General features: G+C 47.2%; 4 protein-coding genes across 6 annotated transcripts; 3 read left to right on the forward strand and 1 right to left on the reverse strand.

The window, feature by feature from the left end:
- Positions 1–3,067: 3,067 nt before the first annotated feature.
- Positions 3,068–5,159, forward strand: LOC118502652. Of its 2 annotated transcripts, none has more exons than XM_036035103.1 (5): positions 3,068–3,495; positions 3,602–3,850; positions 3,924–4,088; positions 4,162–4,330; positions 4,398–5,159. In XM_036035103.1, the coding sequence occupies exons 2-5, from the start codon at positions 3,651–3,653 to the stop codon at positions 5,100–5,102; spliced, it is 1,239 nt and encodes a 412-aa protein (XP_035890996.1). In that variant the 5' UTR covers positions 3,068–3,495; positions 3,602–3,650; the 3' UTR covers positions 5,103–5,159. The 2 variants fall into 2 exon arrangements, with proteins under 2 accessions (XP_035890996.1, XP_035890995.1); XM_036035102.1 differs by having other exon boundaries at positions 3,069–3,495; positions 3,597–3,850.
- Positions 5,149–8,703, reverse strand: LOC118502410. Its single transcript, XM_036034634.1, has 8 exons — positions 8,070–8,703; positions 7,487–8,000; positions 7,247–7,418; positions 7,053–7,124; positions 6,251–6,673; positions 6,013–6,181; positions 5,658–5,948; positions 5,149–5,592 (listed from the first exon to the last, which is right to left on the reverse strand). The coding sequence occupies exons 1-8, from the start codon at positions 8,601–8,603 to the stop codon at positions 5,194–5,196; spliced, it is 2,574 nt and encodes an 857-aa protein (XP_035890527.1). The 5' UTR covers positions 8,604–8,703; the 3' UTR covers positions 5,149–5,193.
- Positions 8,704–9,353: 650 nt separating this feature from the next.
- Positions 9,354–16,103, forward strand: LOC118502411. The gene is made up of 11 exons (XM_036034635.1): positions 9,354–9,812; positions 9,877–10,039; positions 10,102–10,781; positions 12,755–12,955; positions 13,016–13,178; positions 13,365–13,743; positions 13,815–13,933; positions 14,472–14,974; positions 15,036–15,198; positions 15,266–15,773; positions 15,846–16,103. The coding sequence occupies exons 1-11, from the start codon at positions 9,439–9,441 to the stop codon at positions 16,013–16,015; spliced, it is 3,423 nt and encodes a 1,140-aa protein (XP_035890528.1). The 5' UTR covers positions 9,354–9,438; the 3' UTR covers positions 16,016–16,103.
- On the forward strand, positions 12,450–14,512 carry LOC118502654. Of its 2 annotated transcripts, none has more exons than XM_036035105.1 (4): positions 12,450–12,955; positions 13,016–13,178; positions 13,240–13,743; positions 13,815–14,505. In XM_036035105.1, the coding sequence occupies exons 1-3, from the start codon at positions 12,585–12,587 to the stop codon at positions 13,303–13,305; spliced, it is 600 nt and encodes a 199-aa protein (XP_035890998.1). In that variant the 5' UTR covers positions 12,450–12,584; the 3' UTR covers positions 13,306–13,743; positions 13,815–14,505. The 2 variants fall into 2 exon arrangements, with proteins under 2 accessions (XP_035890998.1, XP_035890999.1); XM_036035106.1 differs by having other exon boundaries at positions 12,504–12,955; positions 13,279–13,743; positions 13,815–14,512.
- Positions 16,104–17,026: the final 923 nt, after the last annotated feature.

Below are 17,026 nucleotides of genomic sequence, written 5' to 3' on the forward strand. Positions count from 1 at the left end.
AGATCCTATTAGTTAAGTGCTTCAAATTGCTAGTTTGTTTTTCTTTTTTGTCTCACAATTTTCACCATTTTAGCCTCTCGTTGCCCCATAAATAGGGAATGGCATCATGAAGCTGCTTAAAAGCACCCAATTTCCCAACAACATGCAAGTACCTGACAGCTGTCCCACGGTATCGTGGCGCGTGTAAAAATAAGGAGGACGCCATTTTTGTTTTTGCTTCTTGCCGTTCGTTGCGTGAGATTTGCCAGCTAGCAGCCCGAACCCGAACCGGAATGATCAATGATTGCACAATGTGAGAACGCGTGTACCTGCAGCTTAGATGCAACCTTGACCGATGGTTACAAATGAATCCGTTAGCAGTGCTCACTTTCCATCGGTACACGTGCGCGCCTCGGCAAACCGGTCAATGGCGGGCGTATGTTAAAATGCCCCGTAAAATTGCCACAAGCCACCAAACCAATGCGTTCCACCAATGCTGTGTGGCGTCGTCATTAGGCATTTTCTGATCATTTAACCAAGCAAATCGACGGTGACTTGCTGGTTGTTAAAAAAAAATGAAAACAAAATTCCATTTACTTCCTGCTACGCAGCATCATTATTCGCAAAGCATTGGGTTCCATCATCCAATGGAGAACCACAAATGGGAAGGAATGTTGTCCTCGGTCGCCTAGGCGTAACCGTGATCAGGTCAGTGTTCTGGAATGTTAGATTGGAGGTTTCGTTTTGGGACAATGGCGCCAATTGAAGCTGGCTGTAAACAAATCACAATTATGTCATCAGCAAGCAGCTCAAGTTGGTCAAGGCTGCTACGGGCGGGGTGAACGAACGCGACCGCATACATTAAATTGGGGGCAACATTTGTTGGTTTTGGCCGGTTTTGCTATCGCGTAAAAGCTGGCTAGCTTTTTTAATGAGCTATTTTAACCCATTACTGTGCAGGTGTACAAAAATTGGATCTAAATGGTTTACAATATTTGTGTTTGTCTATCTCTAAATTTAGAGCTTTTTCACGCTTGAAATTTTATACAAAATTATAATACAATAAGAATTGACCTAGCTCTCCAGCCGTGCTGGATTCGTACAATCAAAATTATGTATTTCCCTAGTATTCAAAATGGTTTCAAAGGCCAAATGAACCCTGACTGGATTTATGACACTAAGCCGTCCATAACAAATAATTGGTGGCACAGCTCCTGCGACGCCTGCCATTTCTGGCTTGCTAGACTTATTGATACCGTATAGTTCGATAGCCAGTCCTCACTATGGAGGAACGGCCAAGGTGGGGATCTTCATACCCCGGTCCTGCCGTATGAAGATCTGCGCCGTTATCGCCCCAGTTTTTGAACTTCTTTATCTTCCCTGGCAGTACAACCTCGAGAGGTCTCGGCCTGCCATTTCTGGCTTTCTGTGACTTAATATTACCCTGAGCAAAGTAGTCAGCCTTGCGTACGAGGAGGCGGTCTGGATGGGAATTGAACCCCGGTTCTGCCGTATGAAGACCGGCGCCGATGTCGCCTCGGCCACCGGACCGCCCCACTAGAAACTCACCACTGGGTTTGTGAACTAGAAAGTGTAATATTACAATCCTGTCGTGGAAGGTTGCAATCATACAATGGAATGTTGCATTTAGTTAGGGAAAATTTGCAATTCGGAAGAGGAACTTTGAAATTAGCTGTGGAATAAGAAAGTTGTAATTTCATCCACATATCCTACCAATTTTCTCTTAAAACCTGCTCGAATGTGCATTACAGGGTGTTATAGTGTAGAATACGATCAAATGGCATTTTAAAAGTTCTAGTTTGATAGGATTGAACCAGAACTTTCACAGCTAGTTTCAAAGTTCTACAATCATATTATAGTTTATTTATAGAGCCTTTGGGCTAAAGTCCACAACCGATTTGCTAATTATCTCTACTGACAATGCAACATTCCATTTCATTTATTTAAATATTCAAAATATGATGTCCGCCATGCAGGATTAATAAGATGTAATTTTAAAAGCTTATCTAAGATACTAAAAAGGGATGGAGAATAAGGGATGGAGGAGAGAGAAAAATAAGTAATTACTGGCAGTTGCTGTTAAGTCAGGGTAAGAAAGGGGAAGACGAGATATTAAAGAACCCTTTTCAGTAAAGGTTTCAGATGATTTCATCGCTCTATAAAAATGATCATTTTAGCAGTATAAAAGGTTTAACTTTTCGTTTCGTCGATTCATTTATATCCCCAGCGATTGAGACGAATGTATATATCTTTTTGACCTAAAGACTTCTTAGGTCATGATTGGCATTTCTGCCTTACTAGACTTAATGATACCATGTAGTTGGAAAGTCTACAGTCCTCACTACGGGGGAACAGCACAGATGGGGTTTGAACCCGGGTCCTGCCGTATGTAAACCGGAACCGTTGTTGCCTCTACCACCGGTCCGCCCCTGGGCCCGAGATGCATTTTTACAAAGCAAATAAAACTAACTTATCACACTATACTGACTCAAAACCAACTCTCTTTAATTATGAGGTTTAATATTTATATGAAAGATCTACAGAAAAGATTTATATAAAATAGTTTTTCAAAAATGGAATATTATGCGTAATAAATTTTTAACATTAAACCAGGACGGGTTAAAGATTTTCTTTTTGGGGGTGAGATGTCTGATAAGGGAACCCTGTAGAACACTCCAAGGAATCATCCTCGCTGTCCGATTTCAATACTTTTCTCTCCCGCATAACGAAAAAACAAACTGACCACATGTGGGACCATTTTCGACGCCACTTCTATCGCGAAGATGCAACTGCCGGAGATGGTGCCTGCCGGCCAATGCTCGAATGCTGTTGGTGTTAGTGTAGGACCGGTTTTTGCTTTGCGAACCACGTGCGTGACTTTTTTTTGTATTTGGTGAGCTAAATTTTGGGAGGGATGGGGCAAACACCCAAACACGCCGGGTGGTGGTGGGCCCACATCGTCGGTTGATAAGTTCTATAAATACAAACAAACCCGGCGAACAACGAACGCCAAAACGCACACGACGATCGCAAAAGCAGCTCGGCGTTACATGAGTGCGTGTCTGTGTGGCGTTTGCTTTGGTTTGAGGGACCTGCCGAATTGCTCATCGGGCCGGGAGAGTTGCTAAGTGGGGAACCACAACGGGAACAACAACATATGACTCCCTCCGTCATTCCCAACCAAAAAAAGGGGTGAATGTTGCGCGTCTGTGTTGGTGGTGTCTTTTCGGCCCCAAGCAATGAAACGAGCGAGCTGGCAAAAACGGTGGTCAATTATCTGTGCATGACAGAACGGAGTTTCGTAGTCGAGATAGGGTAGCGTGGTTCCTATTTCACCAAATTGCCCAAACAACGCAGCCAGCCAGTGAGTTCGCCAAAGAAGAGCATTCGCTATATGGCGAAAGAAACAGCCGTGTTCCGCGTGGAATTGGTGCATAGTTGGGCGTCATCGTACCTTGGGACAAGCGGCAACCTGTTGTTCGTATCGGCAGCGAGGTAGTGTGTTATCTCTCTGTGTACCGCCATGGTGATTGTCGCGCTGTATCGGTCTATATTTGACACGAGGACAGTGGCTACTATTTAAATTCCTCTCCCAGAATAGCAGGCTGGCTCATTCCAGTGCGGGAAATCACCTGGTGACGAGGTAAACGATGGACCCGGCAACGCTCGAGGAGAAGTATCCCTTCATCACGAAGGATTATCTGGAGGGCATACTGCGGCGAGAGCAGTGCGAGAGTGCCATCAAGGTGGAAAGTTTCAAGGTGATCGCACCGCTGGCCAAGGGTGAAAACTACTCCAGTGACATCCTGCGGGTGACGGTAAACTATACGACCGGAAGCCACAATCACAGGTCCACGTCTGTTCCTTCGGTGCGGAAAACCGCATACGGCCCCGGCTCTAATTTCACCCCCTTGCATTCACAGAACGCAGAGCTACATCATCAAGGTATCGTTCGCGCGAGATGAGGACGCCGATCTGCTGGATGCGTACGATGTGTTCAAGCGTGAGATTGCGGCGTACGATGTGGTGATGCCGAAAGTCGAACAGTTGCTAAGCTCGATCGGATACAGCAAACGATTAGCACCGGCGTAAGTGGTCGCAATCGATACCGCTTTGCGTTTGAGGTGTAATTAAGACTCCCTCTGTTCTGTTCCACAACAGTGCACATGCGATCCATGCCACAACGATCAAACATTTCGTGTTTGAGGATCTGTCGCTGCAGGGTTACAAGCCGGTGGGTCGCGCGGAGGGTCTTAACTTCCGGCAGCTTCAGCTAGTGCTGGAAAAGATCGCCAAATTCCATGCTGCTACCGCCGTCCTGTACAGTATCGTAAGTGTTCTCCCTTCTTCAGGATTCCTCACAATACCGTACAATGCTCTGATCCTTTTTCTTGTAGGACGAGGACAGTATGGCCTCACACCACTATCGCAACATTAGCGAAGATGTGCCCCATTTCTATCCGCTGTTCCAGAACAGTGTGGTTGCGTGCGGTGAACAGGCTGCCGGTTGGCCCACTACCCAGGGCCGAATAGCGGACAAGTTGCGCGCACTGGAGCAAACGATCATCGCCAAAGGATGCCGTGTGTATACGCGCTGCGAGTCGGACTTTAACGTGCTCAACCATGGCGATCTTTGGGTGAACAATGTGATGCTTAAGTCGGAACCGAGCGGGAAACCGATCGATGCGATACTGGTGGACTATGCGACCGGTTTCTTCGGTTCGCCGGCGATCGATCTTAGCTATCTGCTGTTCACATCGGCCGCCAACGAGGTGACGGTGGAAGACTTTGATCTGCTGCTGCAACACTATCATGCCGAGCTGGTGGATACGCTGACGAAGCTTAAGTATGGCAAGAAGGTGCCTACGCTGCTCGACATACAGATTGAGATGCTGCGCAAGGGACATAATGGGGTAATGTTTTCGACCTTCTTGATACCGCTCCGGTTGCTGGAGGATACGTCGAACGCCGATCTGGGTGGGCTGTTGGGAAAGACGGAGGAAGCGATCGCGTTCCGGAAGCGACTGTTCTCCCATCCCAAGTATCGGGATCGTATGGAGTATCTGCTGAACTTCTTCGATCGCAAGGGCTATCTGGATTGAGTGTGAAGTTAGCTAAATTCTCGTCCAATAAACGCTCAACTCATCATTGGAGTAGTATTTGTGTGTCCCTTTATTATGTTGCCGAGAGTGCCTACTCTAGGAATCCTTTGTGCAAAAAGTATGGCAGCAGTGGTTTAATAATTTCCCGATACTCCTCCCGATTGTACAGCTGACGGCGATAGGCACGAGCGTCCTCCTCATTCCCGTACACATTCAACGTTTGGCTGTAGTCGGCGAACAAAAACGGCACGAAGCAGATCGCTAAGACGACCTCCAGAAATCCGGCCCGCTGTAGATCACAGTGCACATCGAGCAGACTGGGCACCCGTCCCATGAAACCGACAGTGTCCAGGGTGCGTGTAAACTCCTGATGATACAGCTGAATCAAGTGATGGCGCTGCGTGTCACGTGTCTCACGGTTGCAGATAAAGTACAGGAAGTACAGCAGATCCACGGCCGGTGTTGTCCAGCAGCTGAGCTGAAAATCGTACTGCAGCGGGGTGGGTAAAGGTAAGTACAATTTCCCCCCTGGCTAACTTCATCTCGCTTACTTACGAAAACTACATCCTGCACACGTTGCTCTGGGTCGAGTTTGAACAGCATGTTGTTGTAGTGGAAATCTCCATGGTTGAGTACACTGTAGCCAAATCCACGCGCCCGGTATATGGAGGCACCCCGCTCGATGAACGTTGGTTGAAGATTTTTCAAGCGCTGTGCGTACTTTTCGTACCCGTCCCAGTGGGACAGTTCCTCGGCAAAGATGGTAAAGTTTTCCAACATAAACCGGACGCCCTCCGAGGGCTTCTGCTTGAACAGGCCGTTGTTAAGAGTGTCCAGAGTGTTTGCCTGGTAATATAGGTGCAAACATTAATAGATCCTGCTGCTACAGAATATCTCGCCGAGGTCATACCGCACTGGAGTTGGTAAGGCTGTACGAAGTGGCGTGGAATTGGGCCAATTTCACCAGTACCACCTTTGCATCTTCCACGGCAAGCAGTTTGCTACATTGCACGAACTGATGACTCGTCAAGTCCTCCAGCATCAGCAGTGGAACGGGTTCATTGGCGGAATAAATAAGCCTAGAAAACAAAGCAATATACCCATCAAACTATCCAGTACTGAATAGCTCCCCCCTTATTCTCACCTACCTTGGTCCAAAGCGTGACGCCACACCGTCACCGAGCAGCGCACTCATCGTCGTCAGATAGTCCCGGTACACCTTCAGCTCCGTATCGAATGTTAGCTCATCGGCCAAACTGTTCACCTTCGAGGCGATCAGTTTAACGATCACTTTGATCGTTTCCGTCCTGCCACGGCTCCGGTAACTCACGCACGCACGATAGATCGTACTGGCGTACTGTTGGGCCACGTTCCCGTGCACCGCCAGATGTACGTCCTCCACCTCGAGCGATCGGTCGCCGGTGTATTGGGCGAGTGCTTTCTGGAACAGGGCGCCATTCAGCCAGCTCGTCGGGTCCTTGCCGGTGAGTTGCATCCTGGTACATCGACTTCCACTGAGCGAAATGGCTTCCACACAACAGCAAGTGTGAATCGAAAGTTCGGAACTGTTTGCAATTTATCGGCCCAGTCGGTCGGATATTGTGTGCCGTGGTGTATCTTATCAAACGTCGTTTCTTTCCCATCGCTTCGCAAGGTATATAGATTTAATATTGTGCTATTAAGGTGCAGTAAAACCACCAGGTCCGTGAGATAACCTTTATTGCAACTCGGGCGATACACTCGTCGTCTAGGGCGCTGGGGAAGAGTATATAGCGATGTTCGATTGTTCAGAGAAGCTGGGTAAATAATCTGCCTGTTTGATATTGAAGCACTGGAAGGCGATACTGGTAGGTGTGGTAGAGGCGGAGCGTTCCATGTGCTAAACACGAACTTGGTGGCGTGAGGCACGACGACACAATGGATGGGAGCACGTGCAGGTTTTAAGCTCACGCTATTAAAGGGTCCAAAAATATGGGACCCGAGCCAAAGCCATCACGTGAGACGGAGTTGACGAAGGCTAAACTGCACGTAATCGGACGCATATGTGCAGCTGTTGTTTATCAAGAAATGAAGTAACACAAATAGAGACTAGCATTTAAAAATATTATTAAGTCATGTATGTATTCGAAAACTTCGTTTGATACTACTCCAAAAGTCCCTTGTGTAAGTAGGTGGGCATGAGAGACTTCATCAATGTCTGATACTCTTCGCTCTCCAGTCCCAAATTGCCTACCGCTCCGCTGGCAAGCTTCTCCGGGGGAATTTTACTGAAGTCGAAGAATCTAAACTGCAGGAAACAGGTGTAGTGTAGGATGTCTGCAAAATAGAAGAGGAATTGCCCTCGTTATCACATGTCCTATCTCGAGTACCTTTCTTCCTCTTACCAAGGAATCCGTTCCTTAGCAGCTCGATCTGAAGATCCAGCATCGTCGGGATGTACCCAAGAAACCCAAGCGCTTTCAACGTGGCAGTAAACTCATCGTGATAGAACGTGATCAGCTCGTCCTTATGCGCTGCCTTCACCTTGTAGTGTACGATGTTGTTCAGCAGATAGTACAGATCGATCGCCGGCGTTGACCAACAGGACGCTTGGAAGTCTAGGAACCGGGACTCAACAATCGCACCCTCCTCGTTGAACTGATGCAGTAGATTTTTCGCATGAAAATCACCATGGTTCAGCACGTTGTACACCCGGCCGGGTGTTTTGCAGCTGTAGATGTTGTGCAGCCGATCGCAATAGTCGGCCGAGGCGCGCTCGAACGGCGCTACAAACTGTTCGCAACCGGGCCAGGTGCGTAGGGCGTCGATGTAGGCGGTCAAATTTTTGCCAAACATCCACTCCAGCAGCGGGTGCTTTTTCTCGAACACATCCGTTTGGAAGCTTTCAAAGTCGGTTTTCTGCGGAATGGGGTGAGTTTTAGTAAGTAAGAAGCGCTGTTTTTTTTTATACCTGAAGAGAGTACTCACATTCTTGCTCAGATAGAAGGAAGCCGCATGAAAGCGTGCGATCGCCGTCGTGATCGGTTTCGCTTCCTCGAAGCTTTCGACCAGATCGTGTCCCTTCCAACCGTCCGGTGCGAGATCCTCCAGTATGATGGTTGGCTGTGGCACCGACCCAACGTGGACACACCTCGGAAGCTGGAGCGGCCGTTCGTTTTCCCGCAAAATGCGCTCCATCTGGGGCAGGAACTCGCCGTACATTTTCAGCTCCGTCTTAAACAAACTGGCATCCATCGAATCGGCAATCGGGCCCTTTTCGGGCTGTATTTTCACCACCAACTTTTTCGTCCCATTCTGCTTCGGTCCCTCGTACGCGACGGTTAGGCGAAACAGTTGACTGGCCAAATATTCGCCCGGTTTGCCGACCGGCGTACTGTCCACGCTGACAACGTGCAAATCTCGATCGCCTTCCGATTTGCGCAGAACCGTTTCCAGAAAGGTGTTGTTGAGCCACGCCGGTGGTGTGGCCGGCGGATTCGTTGCGGCAGTAGCGTCACCCATTTTGGTTCCGTCCAAAACCCAACCCAATATTCGAGGCTCAAAAAGTGCTGCGTAATGGTAACGCGCTGCGTGATGGCACGGTACGTGCGTTTAACCTTAGACTGAAGGTGAGTCCCAAAAACCGGTTAGCTTTTATATTGGCTGTGTAATCGATGATGATGACGATGACGACGGTGTACGGTGTACGTACGGTGGTGCTCTTGCTGGTCGTCTTATCTGTTTGGTGGCTTCAGAGGTACCATATCGGGAAAGCCTTCCGGAAATGGTGATTAGTGGTGAACAGAGTCACCGGGGAAGAAAAAAAGGAAGGGACGGGAGGGCTCGTTTCATTGCCATTTTTGGCACGAGAGTTTGCTTGGAGGAATTCGCGGAGACCGCATCTGCTACGTTCATGATGACTCAGTTCTGTTGATGTGACGTCACACGCGAGAGGCGGGCTTCGGATCTTGGAATATCGGTACGATAGACGTGATGCAGCATAGTGTACATCACAGTTTCTTGTGGAACATATACAGCGATCGCTAGGGAATCAATTCTCTGCGTAAGAGTTAATGATCGATCGCTATCTATTTTCAACCTCTAATGCCCGTAGTCGCCCTCGATGGCTAGTCTGATGTAAATTGTTTCACACGTTTCAACAATACTGACCGATGTACAGGTACCTGGCATCTTATCACCCATTCTATCATGATACTGTTCCCAATGGCCCACCAGATAGCTCCCGTGTGGAGTAGGGAGAGATCCGGCGCATGTTATAAATACTAGCTCCCAAAAGCGAATCGAACGCTACTTAGTGCAGTTATTCGTTTCGATAGTTTTCAGGCGCCATCATACGATGCAGGTTCCAGGGGATGAACGTGAGGCACCCAGCTGGTTGAATGATGAGTTCTTCCTGCGAGTGATACGAGAGTTTACCCACGATTCCGGTGCACAGTTGTGTCATGGGTGTAAGCTACGAGCGGGTACAAAGCCCGGTGAACATTTCGCTAGCGTCATGTACCGGACGACGATCCACTATCGATGCCAGCCGGACAGGGAAGCATCGCTGGACGTGATCATGAAGATCAAACCGTACCAGGCTGGGCTGAAGAAGGATGTGCTGGAAACAGGTGGAGATCTGTTTCTGAGAGAGATACAGATCTACAGTAAAGTGTTGCCAGAGATGAAGCGACGGCTTGAGGAGATTGGTGAGACGTTCTGCTACCCTCGGTGAGTGGCGATTGGCTGTCCTAATAACTAAGGATTTATAAAACGGATGTTGCTTGAATTGTAGGCTCGTTTATGCAGCGGACCGACCGTACACCATTCTCGTGCTGGAAGACGTTAGTGCGCAAGGATGGAAAACGGGAGGATATCTTACTTCTATGGAGGAGGCCATCCCGGCGATCAAATCGATTGCTAAATTTCATGCAGCATCCGTCATTATGGAGCACGATGTAAGATCGCCAACGAAACGATTCTGGATCGGTTACATTAAATTAGAATCTTTTCCTCCCAGGACTCATCCTTCAGTACCCAGCACCGCTGTGATGTGGCCGAAAAGTTTAAACCCCTGAACGGAATGTTGGCGAAAAGCTTCAAGGATCTGCTGGACTTTATGCGAACAACGGAAGGATTTGAACATTTGATCCAACCGGTGGAACGCCAGCAACGCAAATTGCTTGACAATCTCGTTCAAAGCTACGCTCCGTCGTCCAACTGTCTCAACGTGCTGGTTCATGGAGATTTCCATTCGAAAAATCTGCTTCACCAGCATACACCGGACGGGCGTGTCGGTGACACGATGCTTATCGACTACCAAATTTGTAGCTGGACAACACCGGCCGTCGATCTGTACTATCTGCTCGATACGATCGTCGAGCAAGGAGTTAAGGAACAGCATCGGGAAGCAATGATCTATCTGTACTACGAAGAGTTCCGGCGCCTTCTGCTCCAGCTCGGATGGTTGGGACGTATTACCTCCCTGCAGGAACTACACATCGAGTTGCTACGGAAGGGTGCGATCGAGTTGTTCCACTACGTAGCTCTGTACCCGTATCGGTTTGTCGACCGTTCGAAGATTGATTTTGAAGCGATGCTATCGGGCAAAGCGAGCAATCCGGCGGCCAGCAGTCCCGTGTATCGACGTGTGATGCGCGACGTATTGACAAGGTTCCTTCATCAAGGTGTGCTGGAAGCGTAGTGTTTGCGCACGGTGTGTACCACGTGAGCTGTGGTGGAGGAGCGCGACCGTGAATGGTCGCAATATGGAGGAATTAAAAAGTAAACAACAATCATTACATAACGTTATCTTATCGCATTTCTATTTGTGGTCGAACGCGAAACATTGTAGATGTGCGGAAACATATTGGTGCGTGCGTGGACGTACAATCGATGGATGTAGTTGTGAAAGAGGTGAAGAAAACACAGTAAACACTAAAATTGAGAAGTTTTTATAAATAACATCGTTATTTTAAATGGAGTTTTCTGACAAGATGACTGCTATCTAGTCTCAGATCAAGCTTCTTGCAGGCTCTAAGCAAAATGAATGTTGGAGGCCCCCTAAGAGATGAATTTGTTGACTGTGCTTGGCGAAGTTGTTATTCGATGTCCTTACGGAATTCGGGGCTGATCAATGATCGAGTCTCTCGGGACTAAACAACCTGATAGGCGGAAGATATGCCTACGTCAAAGTGATCAGGTACTCAAACATCTGTCTAGTAGGCTTATACTATGATCTATCCCTGCAGCTAGCCTTCTGCCTGAGCGTTGTCGGGAGAAAGTCTTTCATACGAAATACTCATCCAAACAGTTCGGGTTTCCAGTTTTTTGAGGAAGGCTAAATTACAAATTTGTTTGGCTTCAATTTTTTTCAGAGAACGTCAAATAACACGGGATCTTCTTCTTCTTCTTTTGTCTGATGAGCTCTTAGGTCATGCCTGCCATTTCTTGCTTAATAGACTTAATGATACTTCGTAGCTGGATAGTAAGTCCTCATTACGGGGGAACGGTCCAGATGGGATTTGATCGTCGGTACTGCCTTGGGGCGGTCCGGTGGCAGAGGTAGCGACAGTGGCGCCGGTCTTCACACGGCAGGACCGGGGTCCCATCCAGGCCGCCTCCCCGTACGGAGGGCTCTCTACTTTGCTACGGATCAACCAAGTCACAGAAAGCCTGAAATGGCAGGCCGAGACCTCGCGAGGTTGTAGTGCCAAAGAGGAAGAAGGGACTGCCTTATGAAGACAGTCGCAGTTGTCAGCTTCACCACCGGGCCACCCCTTACATAGGATATTACGAAATAACAGAGGACATGCTGTCCGAACTGGTAGGAAATCTGACAGGAATATAACTTTGACCTAAGTGCAAAATATTCTAAGAGCCTTTGACGTTGGTGTCAATGTTTTTCATTTTCTACTGCTTTGGAACTAAAAAGCCTTAGGAAACCTTTATCCTGCAATTTCCGGCTTCCGATGAACGACCTACTATGCCACCAAACAGGAAACGTATAGAGATCATAATGAAAGATCTTGTATCTTGGAGTTCCTGGATATGAGTTGCTACCTCAATTGGTCGTATGTGTGTACGGCATTAATGCTCGCTAGAAGAAGAAAACAAGCCATGGTTTAAATTTAATTTATCAAAGCGACACAAAATATTGTTTTGGTCAAATGAGTTAACTGTCCAATAAATGTAGAATTATTTTTCGCAAATATTTAATTCCTCAGACACCTGCCAAACATGTGCACGACCCTGTAAAGTTTATCGCTGCGTGTTGAACTTCACACTCACATTGCTAACTTTTATTTTTATTTATCTCATTAAACACCACATCCACGCCTTGCACTACCACACGCTAGCAAAATCATAATAAAACTGTGTGTCTGAAAGCCCATCGAGACTCAACAATCATTAGCTCAAAGGCGGCCCGAATACGCCGCCCATCAGCTCATCACTCTTCTCTTAGCGTTCGGTTCTATTTCGTTGCGTGTGCAATCGTTCTTAATGATGGAGTTCAACCACGATGAACTATCGTCACCAGGCTGGCTAAATGAAGAATTTTTCCAGCATGTTTTGTGCGAGTACGAACGTGATCCAGCGGTTCGGCTGGTGGGAACGTGTCAGCTACGGCCCGGCACAAAGGCGGGTGATCATTTTGCAAGCGTTATGTACAGAACGACGTTCCGTTACCAGACCGGCGGTGTCGAGAAATCGATCAATCTTATCATGAAGATAAAGCCCGTGGCCGAAGGTATGAAGAAGGAGCTGCTGGATGATGAGGATTTTTTTGGCAAAGAAATTCGTATGTACACCCGGGTACTTCCCGAGATGGCGCGACTGATGGGAAGCATCGGCGAGGAGTATAAGTATCCAAAGTAAGGTGTTGAAGGAATAGTGAGAGTTTGTTGGGAAATAACACTTTCAATGTAATACAGCTTAATCTTCGCATCCAAGACTCCCCACACGATCATCATCCTGGAAGATGTGAGTCCGCAAGGCTGGACAATGAAGGGGTTGCTTAAAAGCTTCGAGGATCTACAACCAACGATCGATGCCATCGCGAAGTTTCATGCCGCATCTATAGTAATGCAAGCGAATGTAAGTTAGCTGGGACGGATCTTCCAGAATGGCTACTAATCCAAGTACTAATTTCTTTAAGGATCCCAATTTGGGACCGACTATCGCTGCACGATCGCAGATACCATTCGGACGATGCGTAGCATGACCGACGCCTGCTTCCATTCGTTTGTACGCTTTCTCCGCTATACCTTGAACCTTCCCGAGCTGGTCGAACCGGTGCTAAAGTTCCACGGAAGGATCGACGACAGCTTACGTGCGGCATACGCCACCTCGGAATCCTGTGCCAATGTGTTGATACATGGGGATTTTCATTTCAAAAACTTACTCCACCTGCTGACTGGCGAGCGAATCGTCGAGACAATGTTTGTGGACTATCAGATGTGTAGCTGGAGCTCGCAGGTGGTCGATCTGTTCTATCTCACGTACATGATACCGGAGCAATCGGTAAAGTCCAGCCATCGGGATGCAATCATTCATCGGTATTATGGGAAGTTTAGCAGTGTGCTTCGTCGGTTGAACTATGGCGGAAAGATTCCCTCCTTAACTGAGCTTCATGCAGAAATGCTACGGAACGGGGAACTTGGTAGGTAAAAGTGGAAGTTTTTTGTTGTTGTGGTGAATAGGTATTGATATAGAATTCTGCTTCTTTCACAGAACTTTTCCACTACATCGTGTTTTCCGCCTTTCGGTATACCGATTTGTCCAAGGTGGACTCGGAGGCGTTCTTCCTGGGGCGTATCGAGAACCCTGCACTGCAGCTGGAAGAGTTTAAAGCAACGATTAGGACGGAATTGCCAAGATTTTTGTACTGGGGTATAATCGAATAAGGCGTTGCCTCTAAATCTCATCCATCTAAGGTTTCGTGATGATTCGTACACTGAAGAGTTGCTTAAACTGCATTCTGGTCACGTAGTTTAAATGAAAGCATTTTCAACATTCTTATTGGAAAAAAGATTCGAAAATTAATCTCAACATTGTCTTATTTAAAAATAAAAGCAAAGTACTTCTTACTCACCTCACGATCGTTGCTATTGCGCCATAGTGTTGATTGAGGCTCCTCTCACTCTAGACTTGGACTCAGAAAGCGTTCAAGGCAAAATACTGCATCCAATCGATCCGTTCTCTTGGGGGCTTGTATGAAAATAACGCTTTCGTTCTACGGCAAAATGTAGCTAACGGAACGAATTAAACTCATCGAGCGAAACGTGCTCGCTGCGTGAGCGTAAATCGCCTAACTTCCTTAGTCAGATACCGAGCTCGATTCGAGACTGTTCGGAATATTTGCAAACATTGTTTTAGGTTCGGCTTTAGGCGAAGATTTTCCAAATAAATATCATTAACCACGACTGTATGAGTATCTCCGATAGCCATTCCTTACGTAGCAGCGTTGGTTTCCTATTTAAGGTTGGCCAGTTTAGTGCAAGAGCAGAGTGCTACGAGATGACGTATAATCTGGACGAGCTTCAGGCACCGGCCTGGTTGAACGATGAGTTCTTCTGCAATGTGATGCGTGAATCGAATAATGATCCAACGATCGAGCTTACGGGTGCGTGTGTTTTGCGACCAGGTACGAACAAAGGTGACCATTACGCAAGTGTCATGTTCCGCACGACTGTGAAGTATCGATCCAGCTGTACGAAGGGAGAAGAAACGTTAAAAATCATCATGAAAACGAAACCGGAAGCAGACGGCCTTAAGAAGGAGCTGCTTGAAGATGACGGACTGTTTGCGATCGAAGTTGACATGTACAGCCGGACACTACCGGAGATGGCACGAATGTTGAAGGAAATTGGAGAGGAGTACAAGTATCCGCGGTATGGAGGAGTGTCCCACCAGAAAACGAATGTGTTGTGAACGATCTGGCTTCCGTTACAGATACATCTACGGTACGCTGAAACCACGCCCAATAATCATTCTGGAGGACATCAGTGATCAGGGATGGGCAATGGGAGACATGATCGACACACTGGACGGCATGAAGCCGATAGTAAGAAATGTGGCGCTGCTTCATGCCGCATCGGTCATGATAGAAAGCTCGGTAAGTGTTTCCTTTGCTGTATTACCACCACCTTATTATCCCTACTCACGATAAGCCTTCCCGGTAGGATCCTACATTCGCCGCCAAGTATCGCCATTCGATGGCTAACAAATTCATAGGCCTCGAGGGTCTGATCAGGAAGGGGTTCGGTGACTTGATGCAGCTAACGGCGTCCTACCCGGAGTTTGCTCACTTTGCCAAACCGTTGATGAAGTATCAAGAAACGTTACCGCAATTTTTCGACTCCCTTTTCAAACAATCCAAAACGTACCAGAATGTGCTCATCCACGGCGATTGTCATGTTAAGAATCTTATGCACAAAACTGATTCTGCTGGAAGGATTACCGATACATTACTGCTCGACTATCAGATCTGCTGCTGGACATCACCAGCGATCGATCTGTACTACCTGCTCGACTTGATACCGACGCAAGAGGTTAAGGATAAGCATCGTTCGGAGTTGATATATTCATACTACCAACAGTACAGTGATCTGTTGAAGCGGTTAGGGTTCAAGGGAAAGATACCGTCCCTGTTAGATTTGCAGCTAGAGCTTCTCCGATACGCGGGACTTGGTGAGTAGTGTGTGATCGACGTACCGGCATCAACGTGACGCTAATGTGATGTTTTTTTTTATCGCCCATCAGAACTGTTCCACTATGCTGTCTTCATTTCGTTTCGCTACACGGACACAACGTTGATCGATATCGAGGCATTGCTTAAAGGAGAGATTCAGCATGCTGTCACGGAAAATCCAGAGTATAGGAAGCTTATACACACGGAGCTGACGCGATTCCTTCACCAGGGAAATTTATGAACACATGGTTCATTTGGCTTGCTTTACCAACAGTCCCTGGAGTGTTTCAGGACATTTACTTAAGTTAGCGAAAATAAACAACACTTGGACGTTATTTAATCAGTTTTCGGCTTTATGTCATCGAAAGTGCTGATCTTTCAATCAGACACAATCTATCTGTGTGGGTCGAAGGATCACTCCCCAAATGTTCAAGAAACCAAGCCTTCAAGTTTCCATGACAACTTGGGAGATCGTGCGTTCATTTGAATGATGTCTAGACTTAGGTTCCAACCATTTCGCACAAGTCGCACATTTCCAGGGTATAGAACAGACCGAGTCTTAAGTATGTGGCGGCGGCCTCTTCTTCTAAGGTTTTGTGTGATTCCGATACGGGACTTGCTAGCAGAAGCAGATGAGGCCTACCTCAAAACTGTCCTAAATTGTTCCTTCTCTCTCCTTACTTCCATTAACTTCTACTTCGACTCTGTCTTGTATGTGTTGTACCTCGCATGTATGAATAAATGGCTGAAAGCACTTTTAATGATCGCCATAGGTCAAGGGCTCGGTACGGCACTGTGGAAGTAGCTCCGATTGAAGCTCAATAGACAGACTCTTTAACGAAAAATAAAAAGGAGGTCACGCACAAACATAGAACTAAGATTGTAAGAGCTCAAGGCAACCTAGTACAATCGACATCAGAGATCAGGACTTCGCATATGGGTTACGGAATACTTGGCAACGAAGTGTCCGAATACACTCGGGATAAGGTGTTCCCTCACGATGTAAATTTTCGCCAGGAAAAGGACTTTGGATGGTGACATTTGGGGAACGTCATGCAACTTAACAACCAAAAACACCCGAGATAAGGTGCCTTTTTACGATTCGGACTAGGGAATGTCTTCCAACTATAGCGAAAGGTGTAAAATAATGTTAGGCAAGCCAGGGCGTTCTGTATGATTTAAAACACACACACACACTCCAGTTGTCATCAGCTTTGACTTAACTGCTTATGGTAGTTATTCATCAATAATC

The sequence above is a fragment of the Anopheles stephensi genome, chromosome 2, assembly GCF_013141755.1.
Source record: "Anopheles stephensi strain Indian chromosome 2, UCI_ANSTEP_V1.0, whole genome shotgun sequence".
In the NCBI taxonomy this organism is placed as follows: domain Eukaryota; kingdom Metazoa; phylum Arthropoda; class Insecta; order Diptera; family Culicidae; genus Anopheles; species Anopheles stephensi.

What these genes read in the sequence shown, in the direction of transcription:
- LOC118502652 (XM_036035103.1), top strand. Translation starts at nt 3,651, where the DNA reads ATGGACCCGGCAACGCTCGAGGAGAAGTATCCCTTCATCACGAAGGAT. An exon ending in AGCAAACGATTAGCACCGGC is followed by an intron (nt 4,089 to 4,161) that starts GTAAGTGGTCGC and finishes GTTCCACAACAG; the next exon opens with TGCACATGCGATCCATGCCA. An exon ending in CCGCCGTCCTGTACAGTATC is followed by an intron (nt 4,331 to 4,397) that starts GTAAGTGTTCTC and finishes TTTTTCTTGTAG; the next exon opens with GACGAGGACAGTATGGCCTC.
- LOC118502410 (XM_036034634.1), bottom strand. Translation starts at nt 8,603, where the DNA reads ATGGGTGACGCTACTGCCGCAACGAATCCGCCGGCCACACCACCGGCG. An exon ending in CACAAGGGACTTTTGGAGTA is followed by an intron (nt 7,125 to 7,246) that starts GTATCAAACGAA and finishes GATTACGTGCAG; the next exon opens with TTTAGCCTTCGTCAACTCCG. An exon ending in GCGTCACGCTTTGGACCAAG is followed by an intron (nt 6,182 to 6,250) that starts GTAGGTGAGAAT and finishes TTTGTTTTCTAG; the next exon opens with GCTTATTTATTCCGCCAATG.
- LOC118502411 (XM_036034635.1), top strand. Translation starts at nt 9,439, where the DNA reads ATGCAGGTTCCAGGGGATGAACGTGAGGCACCCAGCTGGTTGAATGAT. An exon ending in CCGTCATTATGGAGCACGAT is followed by an intron (nt 10,040 to 10,101) that starts GTAAGATCGCCA and finishes TTTTCCTCCCAG; the next exon opens with GACTCATCCTTCAGTACCCA. An exon ending in GCTACGGAACGGGGAACTTG is followed by an intron (nt 13,744 to 13,814) that starts GTAGGTAAAAGT and finishes CTTCTTTCACAG; the next exon opens with AACTTTTCCACTACATCGTG.
- LOC118502654 (XM_036035105.1), top strand. Translation starts at nt 12,585, where the DNA reads ATGATGGAGTTCAACCACGATGAACTATCGTCACCAGGCTGGCTAAAT. An exon ending in GAGGAGTATAAGTATCCAAA is followed by an intron (nt 12,956 to 13,015) that starts GTAAGGTGTTGA and finishes AATGTAATACAG; the next exon opens with CTTAATCTTCGCATCCAAGA. An exon ending in CTATAGTAATGCAAGCGAAT is followed by an intron (nt 13,179 to 13,239) that starts GTAAGTTAGCTG and finishes AATTTCTTTAAG; the next exon opens with GATCCCAATTTGGGACCGAC.